The sequence below is a fragment of the Canis aureus genome, chromosome 32, assembly GCF_053574225.1.
Source record: "Canis aureus isolate CA01 chromosome 32, VMU_Caureus_v.1.0, whole genome shotgun sequence".
NCBI classification, from domain to species: domain Eukaryota; kingdom Metazoa; phylum Chordata; class Mammalia; order Carnivora; family Canidae; genus Canis; species Canis aureus.
The window spans coordinates 44,602,469-44,622,557 of record NC_135642.1 but is presented as its reverse complement, the minus strand read 5'-3'; the positions used below and the strand labels follow the sequence as shown (position 1 = coordinate 44,622,557).

The 20,089-nt window shown below is 44.1% G+C and overlaps 1 protein-coding gene, 1 long non-coding RNA gene and 1 other non-coding gene across 10 annotated transcripts in view; 1 reads left to right on the top strand and 2 right to left on the bottom strand.

The window, feature by feature from the left end:
• Positions 1-20,089, bottom strand: part of SCAPER (S-phase cyclin A associated protein in the ER) — a 421,844-nt gene that overhangs the window by 33,936 nt on the left and 367,819 nt on the right. For all 8 annotated transcript variants that reach the window (XM_077882048.1, XM_077882050.1, XM_077882046.1 and 5 more), the window contains one exon: positions 2,831-3,068. In XM_077882048.1, the coding sequence (XP_077738174.1) occupies positions 2,831-3,068 (238 nt within the window). The remainder of the gene's footprint in view (positions 1-2,830; positions 3,069-20,089) is intronic.
• LOC144303691 (U6 spliceosomal RNA) lies at positions 11,668-11,773 on the bottom strand. The gene has a single exon (XR_013370670.1). It is a non-coding gene; the product is annotated as a U6 spliceosomal RNA (small nuclear RNA).
• The window catches only part of LOC144303595 (uncharacterized), a 94,186-nt gene continuing 92,713 nt past the window's right edge, over positions 18,617-20,089 (top strand). The window contains exon 1 of the long non-coding RNA XR_013370618.1: positions 18,617-19,787. This is a non-coding gene — a long non-coding RNA (uncharacterized LOC144303595). The remainder of the gene's footprint in view (positions 19,788-20,089) is intronic.

Sequence of the window (20,089 nt, the reverse complement as noted above, 5' to 3'; positions counted from 1 at the left end):
CGCCTTCTCCCCTCGAATCTGGAAGGCTGATGACTGATTTAACCAGAATTACGGTTGATATGCAGCTATATGACTTGTAAGCAAAGTCAGAAAAAGCCATGCAATTTGTTTCTTTTGGAACACTTGTTTTCTGGCAGCTCCCTCTCAGGACACTCACTTAGAACCAGACACTATGATGTTTTAAGCCCACGTCACACAGAAGAAGCCCTAGTTAGGGACCTTGGCGGGCCTCATCTGTAAGTCATCCCAGGGATCAAACAGGAGATGGATGGAGCCTCAAGAAGATTCTAGCTCCCAGCTACTGTGTCAACCTGCCCCTCCGTCCCCCCACTTGTTATCTGAGGCTTCTGATTAAAGCCCGGCATCGTGGAGCAGTGAGAAGCCACCCATACGGTGGTGAGCTCTGAAGTCTGGGCCCATAGAATCTGTGACTGTAATAAAGTGATTACTGTCTACTAAGTTTTTTTTTTTTTTTTAATTTTTATTTATTTATGATAGTCACAGAGAGAGAGAGAGGCAGAGACACAGGCAGAGGGAGAAGCAGGCTCCATGCACCGGGAGCCTGATGTGGGATTCGATCCCGGGTCTCCAGGATTGCGCCCTGGGCCAAAGGCAGGCGCCAAACCGCTGCGCCACCCAGGGATCCCAGCTTTTTTTTTTTTTTAATGCATATAAGTAACTGGAACAATAAGGTGATCCTTGGTAGATGTGTTAAAGGCCACGATGCTAGAAGTTCTGGGCATTTGGGTGCCTACACAGGCTGATGAGCAGTAAGGAAAGAACATGCTGGGCCTTGAGTATGGAAAGGATGGCAGCCAGGGAGGAGGTCCCCGCAGGCTTTCCGGGCCCACACACCAGTTAGGGGAAAGAGTACCTGGGAATAATGCCTGGGGAGAGAATGAGAAACTGTTATGGCCAAACTAAGATAAAAGGAGACCGGAGAGTCAGAGAGAGGTTAAGAAAAGAAGAAACAAATAGGAAAGAAAGACTTAGAGCTGCAGGAAGGACAGGGAGGAAAGGGGCAAAGGAAGAGGAGAGGCGCCAGGAAGCAGCCGCGGAAAGACAGCCTACCTGGAGGCCGGGCCTTTGGTTCTCACTCGACCACTCTCGAGTCACCCCGGTGTTTCCCCTGCTGTTTTTGACAAACGTGGCTCAAGTGGGGAGCACACTGCAGGCTGGATATGTCAAGGAGCTAGGGAGGAGAAAGCTCGGCCTTTACGTTAGTTTGCCATGAAGGGCTCCAGAGATAAGATTTTGATTTTTCTGACATTATTGGCTATTGAGCCTAAAGGCCCCGAAGGGAGCGGGGCTGCCTAGACTTCAGCGTAAGCCTCCTGAGTGAGACGGAATGGGCTGCGGCGCGTGGAGGGTGCGCGGAGCACAGGGACGTGACCTGGGCAACCTGACATTCAAGAGTGTCGCTGATGGAGGCGGCTGACTTCGTGCAGGTGCTTCGTTTACGATGCGGGGGCGGGGCGCCCTGCAGCCACATCAATCCTCGTCAGAAGACCTAGAACACTAGAAGCTCACAGATAGTCTTAGATATTTTCTTTCCACGATCCCTGGCAACAGAGGAAATCACTCTACTTGGACGAGCTGATGGGGAGACTGCTGGTCTCCGTGTTCTGAAGACAAAAACTCACTGTCTCCTGATTTCCAAGCTGTTTCTGCACTGAAAGCAATGGGCTTGGGTCTTCGTAAAACACAGACGTTCTGTTCAACCCAGAGGCGAGAACCACTGGCATTTTCTGCAGCAGCCACCCCGTTTGAGGCGTGCGATAAACTCTCAGAACTTTACAGCCTATGCAGTTACCACTGAAGGCTGGTTCAAATGGTCTGGAAGCTGAAATGCGTTAACCCTAAAGAGGTTTCTGTTCTTGTGATGGATAAACTAACTCTGCAAAGTTGAGAGATATCGAATCCAATGATACAACTTACTCATTAATTTTCTGTTGTGAACACAATGACAGGAAGACAAGAATTCCACATTTGTCATCAGCTACAAAACAAGCATTTCTTCTATCTGGGAATGGCTAGAGAACACCATTTTCATACATTTATATCTCTATAACCTTCTTCCCTCTGAGCAAAGCAATTCATCTAAATTATGGGTTCATCATCTGCCAAGTTTGTTCCTTTTTTAATGAAATTGCTTGACAGTTAATAAACTGAAAGAGAAAGTCTACTCCTTGGGGCTTGCTCTGTTCCAGAGGTTCAGTGTTTTTGAAAATTAAATTTCCTACATGGAAAAAAATCTATTTCTAAGCTGACAGTCTGGTGTTATAGCATAAAGCAATTTTTCTTTCTTCAGCTATAAAAACTGAATAATGGACACAAATCAGTTAAATCAGCCACAGAAAGTCCTATCAATCAAAACAATTTATCTAGTTTTGGTTCTGTTTATGTAAGAAACCATGATTTTCCTTAATGTTTCAAAGTTGATGGGATAATAATGCCTTTCTATAAAGTAACCAAGACAAGATTTATTAGTAGCAGAATGGCACAGGGTTTGGGGTCAGAACATCATAGGTACTAGTCCCGGCAAAGCCACGTGTAACCCTGGGCAAACTACTTTAACTGTCAGCATTTCCGTCTGTAAAATGGGTGTAATATTTTGCAGGACTATCATGACGCATATGTGGAGCACCTAATACAGTTCCCAGGAGACAGAAGCTTAATAAATGGTAGGTATTGTGATTTCTTCTTCTTTTTTTTTTTTTTTGTAGTTTATTCCTTATGTCCCAACCCAGGAGAGAAACAGCACAGCTTTATCTGTACTAAAATATTAACTCTTGGTTGGTTGACACCAACCCTGAGCAATGCTAGGTACCTGGAAAGCGGGCAGATCAAGGGCTGCAAAGCTGTTGAAGAACTGTAGGCTCTGAACGGCCACCCGCACCGTGTTGGGAGTGTAGGTGTCCTTGGGGCTGGCGGTGCCGGGGTCCGAGACGGTGCCGTGGAGGAGGACGCAGTAGAGCATGTGCAGGACTCCGGCCAGGTCCGTGGCCTGGAGAGCGGCGGTCAGTCCCGTGGGATCCTGGCGATTACTGTCGAATATGCCGCACGACCTGACAAAGAAACGTTCAGCTGCTTAGACGGCGTCTCCCGAGGGATGTTAGAGGTAAGTGGAGTGAGCGGAGCAGGCCTTAGAGGGCGACCAGCCGAGCTGCGGGGGAGGGAACGAGACACCTTGGGGGGGTGGGCGTGGCCGCCTCCCTGCACCCCTGGGCGGTGAGCACCTGTGGCTGGCCCCCTCCTTCCCTGAGGCCTAGCAGGTGCTCCTCGTTTAGATTCCGGGGCTGGACACACGGACAGAGCCCAGGAGACCTCCAGGGACCGGGGTAGAGACACCAGAGCTTCCCGCCCGGATCCGCGACGGGGACCTTGGGGGGTGGCGGGGACGCGGGGGGCCCGCAGGCCTCAGGAGCGCGGTTCCACCGCCGGGGGCCTGGGGGGTCCTGGGGGTCCCGGAGTGAAGGCAGCAGGGCCCCCACCCAGGCCCCACGCAGCCCCGCGGCCGGAGCCCGCAGCTGTGCCAACGCGGCCGCCACGCTCTGCCCCCCCGTTCTTCCCTGAAACTGAACCCTGATTTCTCTGAGCAACGACCTCTCTCTTTTTTGGGACTTAGATTCACTTTGCCGCCCGGGGTTCATCGCTGGCTCCAGGCGCGGCTCTCCGGCTCTCCGCGCCCAGGGGAGGAGGCCGGGTAGGTGCCGGCGCCCGGCAGGGACGAGCCAGCGGCCGAGGCCCCTCCAGGCGGGGGCGGCCCGGGGGCTGCAGGCGAGGGCCCACACCGGCCGCTCCCCCAGGAAGACAAGGGACAGGTCCCTGCTCTGTGTCCTCCTTTCCGGTACTCTTCCCTACGTTTGTTTTAAGATTTTATTTATTTATGCATGAGAGACGCAGAGAGACAGAGACAGAGACAGAGACAGACACACAGAGAGAGGGGCAGAGACGCAGGCAGAGGGAGCAGCAGGCTCCATGCAGGGAGCCCGACGTGGGACTTGATCTCGGGTCTCCAGGGTCATGCCCTGGGCCAAAGGCAGGGGCCAAATCGTTGAGCCACCTGGGGATCCCCAATCTTTCTAGACATTTAAATGACATGAATTCACTGCTATTACTTCTTCAAAAGAGTAAGTGCAAATAAAAAAAAGTGAAGGTCATCAGACTGTTTCCTTCTTCCTCTCTCCATCTCATCCCATTATTTAGAAAAATACTAATCACAAACTATATAACAGCACAATCTAGGATACTTTGCTATATTCTCCTGATGAAATAAAAATATTGATTCAGAAAAATGAATTAAATAACCATTCAATAACTTAAATGTGTAAATGGTTCAAAATGGATACAATAGTGCTTCATAGAAAAGACCACTTTTTTCCAAATTTTTATTTAAATCCTAGTTAACACACAGTGCAGTAATACTGGCTTCAGGAGAATTCAGTGACTCATCACTTACATACCACACCCAGTGCTTCCCACAAGTATGTTCCTTAATCCCCATCCGCCATCCAACTCCTTCTCCATCACCAGTTTGTTCTCTATTGTTAAGAGTCTCTTATGGTTTGTTTCCCTTTCTTTTAACCCCTCCCATAGGTTCATCGTTTTTGTTTTCACTTAAATACTATATGAGTGAAATCATATGGTATTTGTCTTTCTCTGACTTATTTCCCTTATAGCATAATATACTGTAGCTCCATCCACATCACGGTGCACGGCAAGACTACATTCTTTCTGATGGTTGAGCAATACTCCGGGGTGCGTATACACCGCAGCGTCTTTATCCATATTCATCAGTCTAAGGACGATTGCACCCTTTCCATAGTGTGCCCACTGTTGAGAATGCTATCAACATCGGGGAGTATGTACCCTTCAAATCAGTATTTCTGTATCCTCTGGGTAAATACCTAGTAGTCCAATTACTGGACCGTTGGGTAGTTGTATCTTTCACTTTTGGAGGAATCTCCATACTGTTCTCCAGGGTGGCCACACCAGTCTGCATTCCCACCAACAACGCAAGAGGGTCACACCCCTTTTTCTGCATCCTTGCCAACGCCTGTTTTTTCTTGTGTTGTTAATTTTAACCATTCTGACAGGTGCGAGGTGGTATCTCACTGTGGTTTTGATTTGCGTTTCCCTGATGATGAGTGATGTGGAGCATGTTTTCATGTGTTTGTTAGCCGTCTGGATGTGTTCTTTGGAAAAACGTCTATTCAAGTCTTCTCCCCATTTTTTGACTAAATTATTTTTTGGGGTGTTGAGTTTGATAATTTCTTTATAGATTTTGGATACTAGCCCTTTAACCAATATGTCATTTGCAAATATCTTCTCCTATCGTATACTAGGCTGCCTTTTAGCTAATTAAGACTATTAATTTTAAAGTGAGCCCATAGAATCCACAGGACCAAGGGGAAGGCAGAGGGCTTGTCTAGTGCATTTGGCTTGCACAGAACTAATGTAGACCTGAAAGGACTTTAGGCAATGTTTACTTTTGATTTAGTCTGAAATACAGATAATTTGTCCATGAACAGGGCACTGGCTCCTGTTGTTCTTAACTGCCAGTTACAATCACTTTAAGCCCAAATGTTTATAATAAAAATGTAAAAGGCCTCATTCATATCAGACATAAGTTACAAAACTTTCTTTTAAAAATACATGGAAGATATGAAAACTCAGATCTGAAATTTTATATATTACATACATTCTGATATCTCAATTTTACTGAATTTTAAAGTGTTTTTGTTTGTTCTCTAGAACTAGAGATCTTAGTGTATATCAAGTTCTGTTCATTAAAAGCCAGATTCAATTAGGAAAAACTCTAAGTGGACCATCAGTACTCCTGCACAGGACCTGAAAACCCTACCCTGCCTTAAAGGAAGTACAGATGTGTGAAAAAAGCAGTGATTTCTGTGGGCCTGAATCAATTGCCATCCATTCCATCTTCAGTATTTTATAAACCACGTACATACCAGGTTTTAGTTGGCCCCAAAAAGCAGCAGTAACAGTCCCAGATACTATAGGCCTTTTTCCCCTTTGTTCCTGGCTGGTTTTCTCTCTTTTGCCTCGCCCCCATTTTTCTGGCTTGGTAACATCAACCTTGGTCTCCTTCAGTGACAGTGATCTTCTAGACTGCTCTATCTTGGATTTGGGTTCTGTTTGTTTCTTCAGGTCTGAAATCCCCAGGTATCCTGAGAGAACTTTCCATTTCAGTCAATGGGCTGCACACTGTTGGGAGTGGGTGGGATTAAGCCACTGTCTCTCCCAGGGATGGATGTAAACTTTACTGTTTAAAAAGTGAATTGTGGGATCCCTGGGTGGCGCAGCAGTTTGGCGCCTGCCTTTGGCCCAGGGCGCGATCCTGGAGACCCAGGATCGAATCCCACGTCCGGCTCCCTGCATGGAGCCTGCTTCTCCCTCTGCCTGTGTCTCTGCCTCTCTCTTTCTCTCTCTCTCTCTCTGTGACTATCATAAATAAATAAATAAAAATTAAAAAAAAATAGAAAAAATAAAAAGTGAATTGTTGTTTTAGAGGTAGTGCAGTGTGGGGCTGACCTACAACCAGCGGTATCGTTCATCAGGCGAGCACCAGGTGAGCACCAGGGTCATGATGATCATCATCTGTCAGATACTCTCCATTTGAAAAGCCAAAGTACCTGTGCTCCATGAAGTGACCGCTGTGACGTGTGCAGCCAAGGAGGACTGGGCCCCTGTCCTAGATAGCCTACATAGGGGCAGACACGTGTATCAGGTCCTCCTGCTGATGGAACATCACAAGCTAGTGGCTCAGAGCAATACACATTTATTCTCTTAGAGTTTGCGAGGTCAGAATCCAAAGTAAGTCTCACTGGGCTAAAATCAGGCGTTCAGAGCTGTGTTCCTTCTAGAGGCTGCAGGAGAGAATTTCTTTCCTTGCCTTTCACAGCTACTGGACTACAAATGCGTTCCGTGGCCCGGGGCCCCTTCTCCATCTTCAGTCAGCAGCAGAGCACCAGCGAGTCCCTCTAATGCTCACTTTCCCGCTTCCCTCTCTCACTTACAAGGAACTCTGTATTACATTGGGCCCACCTGGATAAACCAGGATGATCTTTCCCATCTCAAGATCCTTAATTTATGCAAAATCTCTTTTGCCATGTGAGATAACACATTTACAGTTTTTGGGGATTAGGGTATAGATATCTTTGGCAGGGCACTATTCTTTTCCCCAAATTTTTGTGTTAAAATATATATATAGTAAAATTTACCATCTTATTTTAGGTGTGCAGTTTGTTGGTAATAAATATATTCATAATAATGTGAAACCTCACCATCAACCCTCCCCATAACTCTTACATCATGTAAAACTGAAACTCTATGCCCATTAAACAATACCTCCCCACTCCCCCTTCTGCTGGCAACCAACATGCTACTTTCTGTCTCTATGACTAAGTACTTCACGTAAGTGGAATCATCACAGAAGATTTAGTTTTTTGGGATTGGCTTATTTAACTTAGCATAAAGTCTCCTCAAAGTTTAACCATGATATAGAATATTTAACCATTTCCCTATTTTTAAGGCTGAATAATACTTCATGGTATGTATACACCACTTTTTATGTATCCAGTCATCCACTGATGAACACTTGGGTTGCTTCTGTTTTTGCTACTGTAAATAATGCTTCTATGAACTCAGGCATACAAATACTTCTTTAAAATGCTGTTTCCAATTCTTTCAGATATATACTCAGAAGTGGAATTGTTAGATCATGGGACGCCTAGGTGGCTCAGCGGTTGAGTGTCTGCCTTCAGCTCAGGGCCTAACCCCCGGGTCCCAGGATTGAGTCCCGTATCGGGCTCCCTGCATGGAGCCTGCTTCTCCCTCTGTTTGTGTATCTGCCTCTCTCTCTCTGTGTGTCTCATGAATAAATAAGTAAATAACTAAAATCTTAAAAAAAAAAAAAAAAAGGAATTGTTGGATCATATGGTAATTCTATTTCTAATTTTTTGAGGAACTGCCATGTTTTCCATAGCAGCTATATCATTTACATTCACACCAATAATACACAAGTGTTCAAGTTTCTCCACATCCTCACCAACACTTGCTATTGTCTTTCTGATAGTAGCCATCCTAATGGATATGAGGTGGTATTTAAAAACTATAGTTTTTATTTGCATTTCCCTACTGCCAGTAATGTTAAACTTCATTTCATGGGCTTATTGAGCATTTGTGTATTTTCTTTGGAGAAATGCCTATTTAAGTATTTTGCCCATTTTTAAAATTTAAATTTAATTAACATATAATTTACTATTGGTTGCAGAGGTAGATATCAGTAACTCATCAGTTGTATATAATACCCAGTGCTCTTGACATCACATGCCCTCCTTAATGTCCATCACCCACCCACCCACTTCCCCTCCAGTGACCCTCAGTTTGTTTCCTATGATTAAGTCTCTTACAGTTTGTCTCCCTCACTGATTTCATCTTGTTTTATTTTTTCCTTTCTTCCCCTATGATCTTCTGTTTTGTTTCTTAATTCCACATATGAGTGAGATCATAATTGTGTTTCTCTGATGGACTTATTTCACCCAGCATAATACCCTCTAGTTCCATCCATGCCATTGCAAATGGCAAGATTTCTTTTTTTTTTTTTTTTTTTGATGACTGAGTAGTAGTCCGTCCTGAGCCACAGGCAGATGCTCAACTGCTGAGCCACCCACATCTTCTTTATCCACTCATCTGTCGATGGACATCTGGGCTCTTTCCATAGTTTGGCTGTTGTGGACATTGCTACTATTAACACTGGGGTGCAGGGGTCCCTTCATATCACTACATTTGTATCTTTGGTTGCCTAGTTTTTAATAGTGTTTTTGTTTTTGTTGTTGAGTTTTAGGAGTTTTCCATGGTTTCTGGATATTAATTCCTTATCAGATATATAATTTGCAAATATTTTATCCTATTCTCCAGGTTGCCTTTTTACTGTGTTGATACTGTCTTTTGACATATAAATTTAAAACATTTTCATGAAATCCAATTTGTCTACTTTTTCTTTTACTGCCTATGTCTCAGTGTCCTATCCAAGAAATCTTTGCCAAATCCCACATCCTGAAGCTTCTGCTCTCTTATCTGCTGAGTTTATTAGTTTTAGGTCTTTGAGTCATTTTAAGTCATGGTGTTTGAAAGTGTCCTTCATCCTTTTGCATGTGGATGTTCAGTTTCCCCAGCACCACTTGTTGAAGAGATTGTCCTTTCCCATCCAATGGTCTTGGTACCCTTGTCAAAAATCATTTGTCCATATATGTGAGGGTTTATTTCTGGGCTCTCTATTTTGTTCCATTGTTACACATGTCTGTCTGTCAGTATCACACTGTTTTGATTATTATGGCTTTGAAGTAAGTTTTGAAGTCAGGAAATGTGAGTCCTCCAGCTTTGTTCTTCTTTTTAAAGATTGTTTGGTCTATTTGGGGTCCCTTCAGATTCCATATAAATTTTAGGATCAGCTTTTTTATTTCTGCAAAAAAAAAAGTCTTAGAGATTTTGTTAGAGATTATATAAAATATACAGACTGTGTTGGGGAGTAATGACTTCTCAACAATACTGTCTTCCAATCCATGAATATGGAATGTGTTTCCATTTATTTATACCTTCTTTAATTTCTTTTGGCAAGGTTTTGTACTTTTCACTGTATTAGGCTTTCACTTTTTTGGTTAAACTAATTCATAAGTTTTTATTTCTTTGATGCTATTGTGAATGGACTAATTTTCATAATTTCCTTTTTGAGATTGTTCATTGTTAATGTATAAAAATGCAACTGCTTTTTCTGCCCTGGCTTTATATTCTCCTATTTTGCCAAATTCGTTTATTAGTTTTAACAGGTTTTTCTTTCTTTTTTTTTTTGGTGTGAAATCTTTAGTGTTTTCTACATATAAGATCATATCATTTACAAACTGAGATAATTCTTTACTACTTCACTTCTGATTTGGATGCCTTTTATTTCCTTTTGTTGCCTAATTGCTTTGGCTAGAAATTCCAGTACTATGTTGAATAGAAGTGGGCATCCTTGCCTTGTTCCTGATCTTAGAGGAAAGCTTCTAGTCTTTAACCATCACTATGATGTTTCCTGTGGGTTTTTTATATATGATTTTTATTATGTGGAGGTACTGTCTTTCTATTCCAAGCTTTTTGAGTGCCATTAAAAATTATTTTAAAGATTTTATTTATTTGGGGGGCAGTGTGTGTGTGCATGAGCAGGAGTGGTGGCAAAGGAGAAAGAGAGAATCTCTCAAGCAGACTGCACGCTGATCATGGAGCCCAGTGTGGGACTCGATCTTACAACCCTGAGATCATAACCTGAGCCAAAAGCAAGAGTCAGACGCTTAACTGAAAGAGCCATCCAGGTGCCCCAAGTGTTTTTATAACAAAAGAGTGTTTGAATTTTGTCAAATGCTTTTTTCTGTATCAACTGAGATGATCATGCATTTTTGTTTCCGTCATTCTGTTAGTGTGGTCTAATTACAATGACTGATGTTCATGCGTTGAACCCTTTTTGGATTCCAGGAATAAATACCACTTGTCATGATGTATAATCCTTTCACTAGGCTGCTACATTTGGTTTGGTAGTTTTGTTGAGCATTTTTATATCAATGTTCATAAGGGATATCAGTCTGTGATTTTCTCTCTTTGTAGTGTCTTTGTCTGGCTTTGGTTTCAGGGTAATGCTGGCCTCAAAGAATGAGTTACAAAGTGTTCTCTTTCCTTCAATATTTTTGGAAAAAACTTGAGAAAGATTGGTGTTAGTTCTTTAAATATTTGGTAGAATTCACTACTGAAGCCATCAGCTCCAGGGCTTTCCTTGAACATTTTTGATTACTGATTCAATCTCCTTACTAATTATATAGGTCTATACAGATTTTCTATTTTTTTCTGATTTAGTCTTGGTAGGTATTTTGTTTCTAGAAACTTATCCACTTCATCTAGGTTATCCAATTTGTTGGCATATATTGTTAATAGCACTCTCTTATAATCCTTTTTTATTTCTGTGGAATCCATAGTAATATTTCCACTTTCATAACTTCTCTTTTAAAAAAATATTTTATTTATTTATTTATTTATTCATGAGAGACACAGAGAGAGGCACAGACACAGGCAGAGGGAGGAGCAGGCTCCATGCAGGGAGCCTGATGTGGGACTCGATCCCGGGACCCTAGGACCATGCCCTGGGCTGAAGGCAGGCACCAAACTGCTGAGCCACCCAGGTGCCCCCCACTTTCATATCTTTTCTTCCCTCACCTTTATTCAGGTATAACTGACAAAATTATAACTTATTCAAAGTGTACAACATGATGATTTGATAAATGGATTCACTGAGGGGATCCCTGGGTGGCACAGTGGTTTGGCGCCTGCCTTCGGCCCAGGGCGCAATCCTGGGGACCCGGGATGGAGTCCCACGTCGGGCTCCCGGTGCATGGAGCCTGCTTCTCCCTCTGCCTATGACTCTGCCTCTCTCTCTCTCTGTGACTATCATAAATAAAAAAAAAATAAAAAAAAAATGGATTCACTGAAATGATTCTCACAGTAAAGGTAAGACATCCATTACTTTACATGGTTATCTTTTTTTTTTTTTGGTGGTAGAATGCTTAAAGTTTATGCTCTCAGTACAATTCAAGTATACGATCTTATATTATAACTACAGAAAACATAGAAGATTTCAAGAATCTGAGTGTGATCCTTGTGCAGGGGCCGGCTAATCTTCTCTGTATTGTTCCAGTTTTAGTGTATGTGCTGTCAGAACGAGTGCCCCATTTTCATTTCTGAGTTTAGTAATTTGAGTCTTTTCTCTTTTTCACTTCATCTGGTTTAAGGTTTGTCAATGCTGTGGCTCTTTTCAAAGAACTCAAACTTTGGTTTCATTGATTTTTCTCTAGTGTTATTTTATTCTCTATTTCGTTGATCCCTGCTATAATCTTTATTTTCTTCCTTCTGCTAGCTTTGAATTTAGTTTGTTCTTTTTTCTCTAGATGCTTAAGTTGTATAGTTAGGTTGTTGATTTATTTCTTATTTTTCAATGTAAATGTTTACAGTTGTATACTTCCTCCTTAGCAGTGATTTTACTGTGTCTTATAAGTTTTAATATGCTGTGTTTTCATTTTCATCTTTAAGTATTTTCTAGTTTTCCTTGTGAGTTTTTCTTCAATCCATTTGTTGTTTAAGAATGTGTTGTTTAATTTCCACAAATTTGTGGATATTTCAATTTTACTTCTGTTATTAATTTCTACCTTTGTCCTGTTATGGTTGGAGAAGATACTTTGTCTTTTTAAATCTCCTGAGACTTCATCTTCAGCCTAACAGACAGTCTATCCTGGAACATATCCCAAGTATACTTGAGAAGAATGTGTATTTTATTTTTGTTGGGTAGTGTTCAGGAGAGGCATTTTTTCTGCCCACCACAATAGGACTAGTTACTCACGATTCATTCATTTATTCAATAAATATTTGTTGAAGACCTATTCTATGACAAGCACTACTCAAAGCACTAGGATTCAGCAGTAAAATCTATGCCCTTTACCTGATAAAGCTTACATTTTAGTGTAGGAAGACATAAGGAAAAAATACACAATATATGTAATATGTAGTATGTCAGGTGTGCAAAGTGCTACAGAGAGCACGGGACATGGCCAGGGATAAACAAGTAGGTCAATGTGTAATACTATTTTATACGGAGTGGTTGGGAAGCTCTTTCTAAGGTGTTAAGTAAGCAGAGTTCTACAGAAAGTGAGGAAGGAAGCCATGAGGATATCTGAGACCAGGCTGTTTTAGATAGAAAAGCAGCGAGTCTCAAGTCCTGGAGTCAGGAACATGCAGGACATATTCAAGAAACAGCAAGGCCACTGTGGCTCTAGCAGATTGAGTGAGTGGAAGAACAATAGGAGACGAGGTCAGAGAGGTAAGGAAGATCAGATAGGGTCTTACAGAGCACTGTAAGGACATTATGGATCTCACTGAATGAGAATGAAAGCCATTGTAAGGTTCTGGGCAGAGGAGTGACGTATCTGACTTTGGCTTAAAGATAATCACTATAGCTAATTGGTTGAAAAGCTTTTAGAAGAGCCAAGGCAGAAGCAGGGAGGCCAATTAGGAGGCTGTTTGAATTATTCAAGACGAGATCATGGTGGATGAATTAGGCTGGTAGCTATGAATGTGGTGAGAAGTGCAGGAAAGCCAACAGGGTTTCCTAATAGATTGGATGTAGGTGTGAGAGAAAGAAGAGTAAAAAAAAAATGGCTCGGTGGATTCTGACCTGAATAACAGGAAGAATGTGGCTGCCATTTACAGAAATGGGGAAAGCAGGGCAGCCTGGGTGGCTCAGCGGCTTAGTGCCACATTCGGCCCAGGGCGTGATCCTGGAGACCTGGGATCGAATCTCAAGTCGGGCTCCCTGCATGGAGCCTGCTTCCCCTCCGCCTGTGTCTCTGCCTCTCTTTCTCTCTCTCTCTCTCTCTCTCTGTCTCTAATGAATAAATAAGATCTTAAAAAAAAAAAAAAAAGAAATGGGGAAAGCAGTGGATAGAGCATGTCTTGGGAGGAAAACCAGGAGTTCAGCTTTAAGCTTGCTGAATTCAAGATGCTTATTAGACCTCTAAGTGGAGATAATGAATTGGAAATTGGATAAAATGAGCTTACCAAGGTTAGCTATTTTTGTCAGTTTTGTCTCTAGGGCTTAGAACAGTGGTCTGACACATAGCCACACAATGAACATTTGTGAATGACTGATTAAATAAACAAGTCTAAGGTCAGAAGAGTGGTTGGGCTTGAGGTATATGGGAGTCATCAACACGTATGTACACGGTATTTAAAGTCAGGAGCTCATCCAGTAAGTGAACACAGATAGTGGTTTGAGGATTGAATCTTGGGATATGTAAACATTTAAAAGTTGGGGAGATAAGAAAACAGCAAAGGAAACTAAAACAGAGGAACCCATGGGGTAGGAGGAAGATGTGGTGTCTTAGAAGCAAAGTGAAGATAGCTTCAAGAGAAAGTAAGTAATTATTTAAAAAGTTTAAAAAATAAATGAGAACTGAAAAAAGGATGGAATTTATAGAAATGAATGTTATATCCTATTTTTAGATTTTTATAAAAACTAATCGTATATGTTTATAACAAGAAGAAGCTATGTGATGGGGGCTGGGATACAGCTCACAGTGATAAGCTGGGGAAGAAGGCTTAGCAAATTACCTGCCTAACAGTTCAAACCAGTAGAGAGTTGTTTATCAATGAATACAACTCAATTTTGGCTGAACTAATAGGAGCACAATGTACATAGCCAGAAAAGTTTAGTCCTGCTCCACTACCCTGGAAGTACTGGGTCCAGCAATGGTACCATACTACATTCAGGACACTTTTGTACCAGAAAGTTCTCTAGGAAAGTGACTTATGTGGTATAAGTATTTGGGAACAGTGTCATCTGAGGAATATTTGAAGGATTTGGAAATTCACCTCAGAACTAGAGGCTGTAAGTCATTTTCAAACTGAAGAAGTGTTCTGTTGTTACTTATGACCCTAGAGAAGAGACATTATCTGAAAGCAGGTATTAGATAAACTCATGAAAATCTTTCCAACAATTAGGACATTCCAAAGTTCAATGGGATTTTGGGGAGGTATTATATTCTTCCCTATTCTGGAAAAAGTGGGGGATCACACCCATCCAAGTGGCAGAGGGTACTCAAACGTCAGCTGGGCATGGAACACAATGATGTCTAAGATTCTGTTCAGTCCTAGGATGTTATAATAGCTGCGAATCTACTTTGAAAATTACACCCTCCTGTGCGTGCGTGCACGTGCGCACACACACACACACACACACACACACACACGCCCTATAGGTTGTTTAATGCAGATCTAATTGTGAGCCCCACCGAAGGGAATGTGGATGGCTTGGTGCAGATGTGAGAGGAAGAGAAAACTGAAGGTGGGAAAGATGTGTGTGTGAGCATTTAGGATATCTGGACATTTGGTTAGAGAAGAGAAAAAAAAAATAGGGACGGTTAAAGAGTAAGATTATCAAGTAGGGTGAGGCTGGCTAATACTTGGGAGGATTCCCAAAGTGCCTGATGATGAGTTTCAGCTGAACTGCTGAAAAGGGGGACTTCTGAGAAGCAGCCTTTCTGGGAGGAGAAGTAATAGATGATGAGAAGAGATGGACATTCTTGCTGTTTAGAATCAACAACCTGGAAGAGGCTGGAGAAAGAGGAAGGCCGGGACACCCATGGGAACAGGAGGGAGAGGGTGAGGCACTAAGAAGAAACCGGGTTCTGGCAGAGGCCTGAATGGAGGTCTGAATGGAGGCCCAAGAAAGTGGCAGCTGCAGAGGTGACGGCCTCAACCACAGGTGGAGGGAAGGAAGGGCAGGGAGGAGCTGGGAGGGGAGGATGCGGCTCTGGGTGGCTGGCGACAGGCTCCAGTTCTGCAGCTCGGACCCGCGGGCTAGGGCTGCTGTCCCAACAGGCCTCTCCGGCAGGACGTTTCCGATCTCCTAACTCCAGCTTCCTCATAGTCACCGTAAGCAGGAGGGCCTTGTGCTGATTTTGGCTAAGCTTGCGCATGTTTTGGCTTCCCCTATCTTCAGAATTTGGCAGATAGGCTGCAGGAGCCCTGCCCGGGGCCCTGCCGTGTGGCCAAGCGAAGGCAATTGCTTCTGCTGGGTGAGCAGCTGAGAGGCAAAACGGTCGTATCGGGGCTGCGTGAGGACAGCAGTGCCCTCCTGACGGATCTTTGCTGCTTCCAGCCTTGCACCTCCAATCTATTCCTCACAGAGGAAACCTAATATTTTTACTTTTAAGTAATCAGATCTTGCCACCCTCTGGCTTAATATCCGCGAGTGGCTTCCCGTCACACACAGAGTAAAACCCCAGCTTCTTCTCTCTCTCCCTTTCTCTGGCACAGTGCCGAGCACGCAGTACAAGTTGAACTGTAGCGATGACACGGTCATCGTTCCGTCCCTATGAGTCAACTAAGGCTTTATTATAAGCAGGGGTGGATCTTTCGAAACCTCTAAACTAGCAATTGATACAGAAACAGCCCAGAAGTTCCTGCTCTTGTATTCTTCTCACTCTAGAGCTGAAGCGTGTGGCAATCACTCTTCCGTATCACTCTGGAGGCTGCCCTGCTCCCTTGGCAGGTGTGGGCAGGGTTGGTGGAAGGAACCTCACAAGGAGCTCTCAGCCCGGGACACATAACAGGTACTCAACAAATGGTCCTTCCTTTATGCTTAACTTGCTGAAGCTTCTTATATTTACTTCATTCCCTGACTCCCAATCTCAGAAAGTCTTTTGTCGAAGGGCAGTGGCTAATGACTACAACTGGTTTACAAGTTAACGGAAGTGATGTCAAGAGACAGGGTGACAATACCAAGTATGAGACCGCACAGAGAAAGGAAGACAGATGAGAACAGGATATTGGAAACACATTTATCTTCAGGGTAGGCTGGAACGCGGCAGATCTATTTTTCAAACACAACCACAGCAATATTTCTAGTCCTATATGCTCTTCTGGGGCCTCAGGTTCCCCGTGAAGAGGAGGGGTCTCTTTCTCCTCCTTTGAAGTCCGGGTTTGGGGGGGGGGTGTTGTGACTGTCTTGATGAACAGAATGCAGGGGAAGTCATGCTGCATAACTTCTGAGGCCAGCTCATAAAAGGTGATACGGTTTCTCCCTGGGTCTTCGCCAAGATGCTCCTTCTTGGAACCTGCCACCAGGCTGTGAGGAAGCCCAAATTAGCATCTGCAGAGTGACCAGATGGAAAGGTCCTCAGCTAAGAGCCACACGAACCACAGACATGTGTGAATAAGCATTCAGACGACTGATTTCCACTTCTAGCCTTCCAACTTCAAACCTTCTTCTATCTGAGGCCTGGATATTGGGGAACAAAGATAAGCTGTTTTCTATGTATCTGGACAAAATTCCTGACACAGAGAGTCTGTGAGATTAATAGATGGCTTTTTTTTTTTAATATTTTATTTTTTTAATGTAATCTCTACCTCCAATGCAGGGGTTGAACTCACAACCCTGAGGTCAAGAGTCGCATGCTCTACCACTGGGCCACCCAGGCACCCCAAAAGATGGTTGTTTTATGCCGCTAGGTTCCGGAGTGACTTGTTATCTAGCCACTGGTACGAAGAGAAGAAAAGCGAAGGAGAATATGTGGAAGGGTGAGAACACAGAAGTTCGGGGAGAAGGGCAGAAGTAGAATAGTCCGTATGCTGCCCAGGAGCAACCGGAACTGGTTTAATAGGTCACGGGAGGAAAACAGGTCATGAGAGACTGTTCTAAGCATTAAAGCTTATCAATGACACAATAGGTTCCCTTAGTAAGTAACGAGGTCCCTGTCAGAAGAGAGATTCAAATACAGACCAGCTGGGGCTACAGAAGAGATTCACACATGGACAGAAGACTGGATTAAGGTAACGTTAGGGTTCCTTCCAGTCAACAAGACGTGACAACAGGTTGGGTCTGGGGAGCAGGGAAGAGGGATGAGACGGAGATGACTGCGTCTGGAGTCTGAAGATCATATATAAAGAGGACTTAAGAAAATTCCTTCCTGTTCCTTTCACCTCTTGCCCAGGTGAGTGTTTGTGGTCCCTCCCACCTTCCATCTCCTGTCTAACATGTTCTCCATCAGGTAATGTTCCAAAATATGCTTCTCAGCACGTCACTTTCCTGATCAAGGCTCCTGATGACACCGCTGCCACCACACCTCAGCAAGTCACCGTATGGAGTTCACGCAGTATTTTTACATCTGTTGTCTCAGTCGAACCTCCTAGCAACCTGGGATGCACTAAAGTCACACTGTACACATCTCACAACCCAGCTCATGTGCTCTGTTCGTTCCTCCTAGTTCTCTGCCACGATGTCTCGGCTTTAGCTGTTTTCTGCATCTGCCTCTCAACTGTAAACGTTCCAACCCTTCCTATCGTTCAAGGCCCACAGTAAGTTTTAGTTGTTCCAGGAAACAGCCAGTGCAGCCAAGAGTGGTCTCTCCTTCCTTTTAACTCCATCAGTGATGACGTAGCAACAGTACCGGTGTTTATGAAGCAGGTAGTATGTACCAGGCAGCGTCTAAGTGCTTTGCCTGCTGTCCTGTGTCCTCTGCACCACTCGCTTCGACCGCGCATCTCGGTGTAGGTGTCTTACTTCCTCTACTAGCTGCCGAGGTCCTTGAGGACACAAATGATGTCTGAGTCATTTCTGCTTTCTCCCAAGCTTAGCACAGGGCCTGGCACAGAGCAAGTGCTACATAAATATTTGTTTAATGCATGAGTGAATAATTCAGGCAGGCAGAGTCAAAGTTTACCTTTGCTTGAACAAATGGTTTTCAAGCACCCTTAAACACTTGAGAAGCACTCATTTATATCCACATAGTTAATGAGCTAAATTATAAATCATTCTTATCTTTTTATGACACAGTTTCCAGGGACTTTGGCTAGAACCCGTTTTGTCAGTGTAGTTTACGGGTATGAACCTAAGGGCCACAGATACATAAAACAACAAACTCCTTTTTGTGTAAATATATTCTAGAATTCAGAACAGTCTTCTCCAACCAATCAGAATTAGCTAGGTTTTATTCTGTGCCGCCATAAGGACTGTAAACTCGTTCAGTGTGGCCCCCCTGCTTCCTGGCCCTCTCCCTATAGTGCCTCGTACAGTTATGGAATCAGGAAATGACTGCTAAGTGAAAGGCCTGTGTTGGCTGCAATTTATAATCACTCATTACGGTTCTGATCCTATTAGTTCAGCTAAGGAGTCCACACTTAAGGGGGCTCCGTGAGTCTCAGCCAATTAGGGTTGCTGAGAGGCTGCCCTGAGGTTTGAAAACTGTCCTTTCCTCTTCACAGCTTAAAGGACCGAGAATGGAAAAGGGGTAGCAGTAAAGCCAAAGAAATGAGCATTTCTGAAAGTCCTGTTGCAGATGCTTGAATTTTTTAAATGATTAAGAACTGCAACTTGTAAAAAGTTCTTGGACTCACACCCACATTAGGAGTGATCCTAATGGAAAACCAATCCTTTCGCCAGAAGATTGCAATGTCAATTTTTACTTGAAAGCAAGTTCGAAACCAAGCCTGGTACAAAAAATCATCAGTCTTTTCTCCCCCACCTTGAAGCAAAGACTAATAACATGGCCTCTGCCACCCAAAGTGTCTTTCAGAATACCTGGGTGAAAATTAGAAGATTAAGGGCACAATAGGAGAGGAGCAAGGCAGCCCCGCTGTAATCCCCGCCACAAAGGCCGGGCCACCAGCAGCCGAGCGGTGTTTACCCAGCAGCCTGGGCAATCCGGCTTAGTGACCCCAGGATTTTCCAGCTCCCCAGGAGCCACGTCTGCGGCGCCTCCGGCTCCTCTGGCTCCTCATTCCGGCTGCACACACGAGAGCCGTGACCACGAGCCTTCCGCACCTCCCTGGCTCTGGCTGCCGGGCCTGATGGCCGAGCGGGCGTCACGTGGTTGCTCCCCCTGACGACAACCACCTCCCTCCCCGCCAGACACAGCTGTGACCTCAGAGCTGTGTGCAAAGTGCGTCCACGGGTCGTTGTAGTCGATGGCAGAGAAATAGCATTTTCGTGGAGAGCTGGGAAGTAGCATGAAATGGTCTCGTAAATATTAGAGGCGAACTCGTCTCAAGGGGAGAACCGTCCTGTGTCCCTGTGGCTTGGTGGCGTTCTGGAAATGCTGGGACGAAGGACGAGGAAGAGCGGCGATGAGGGATCCTTCCTTTACCTCATTCACAGAAGCAGCCACACGGATCCTGCTAAGAATTTCCAGGTAAACCAAGCCAGGAAATCACCTGGACTTTTTTCCTAGAATAATCTGCTTTTGTAGCAAGGCCTACTAAGAGAAATTTGTTGAATAACTAAAGTCGGAGAAGGAAATCATAGTGGGAAAATGGATTGAGAATTCTTAAAAGCTGGGGCACCTGGGTGGCTCGGTGGTGGCCCGGGGCCCTGGGATCCCACCTTGCATCGGGCTCCCTGCCCAGTGAGAAGTCCGCTTCTCCCTCTCTCTATCCCTATGCCACCGCCGCCCCCCCGCCCCGACTACTCATTCTCTCTCTCTCAAATAAATAA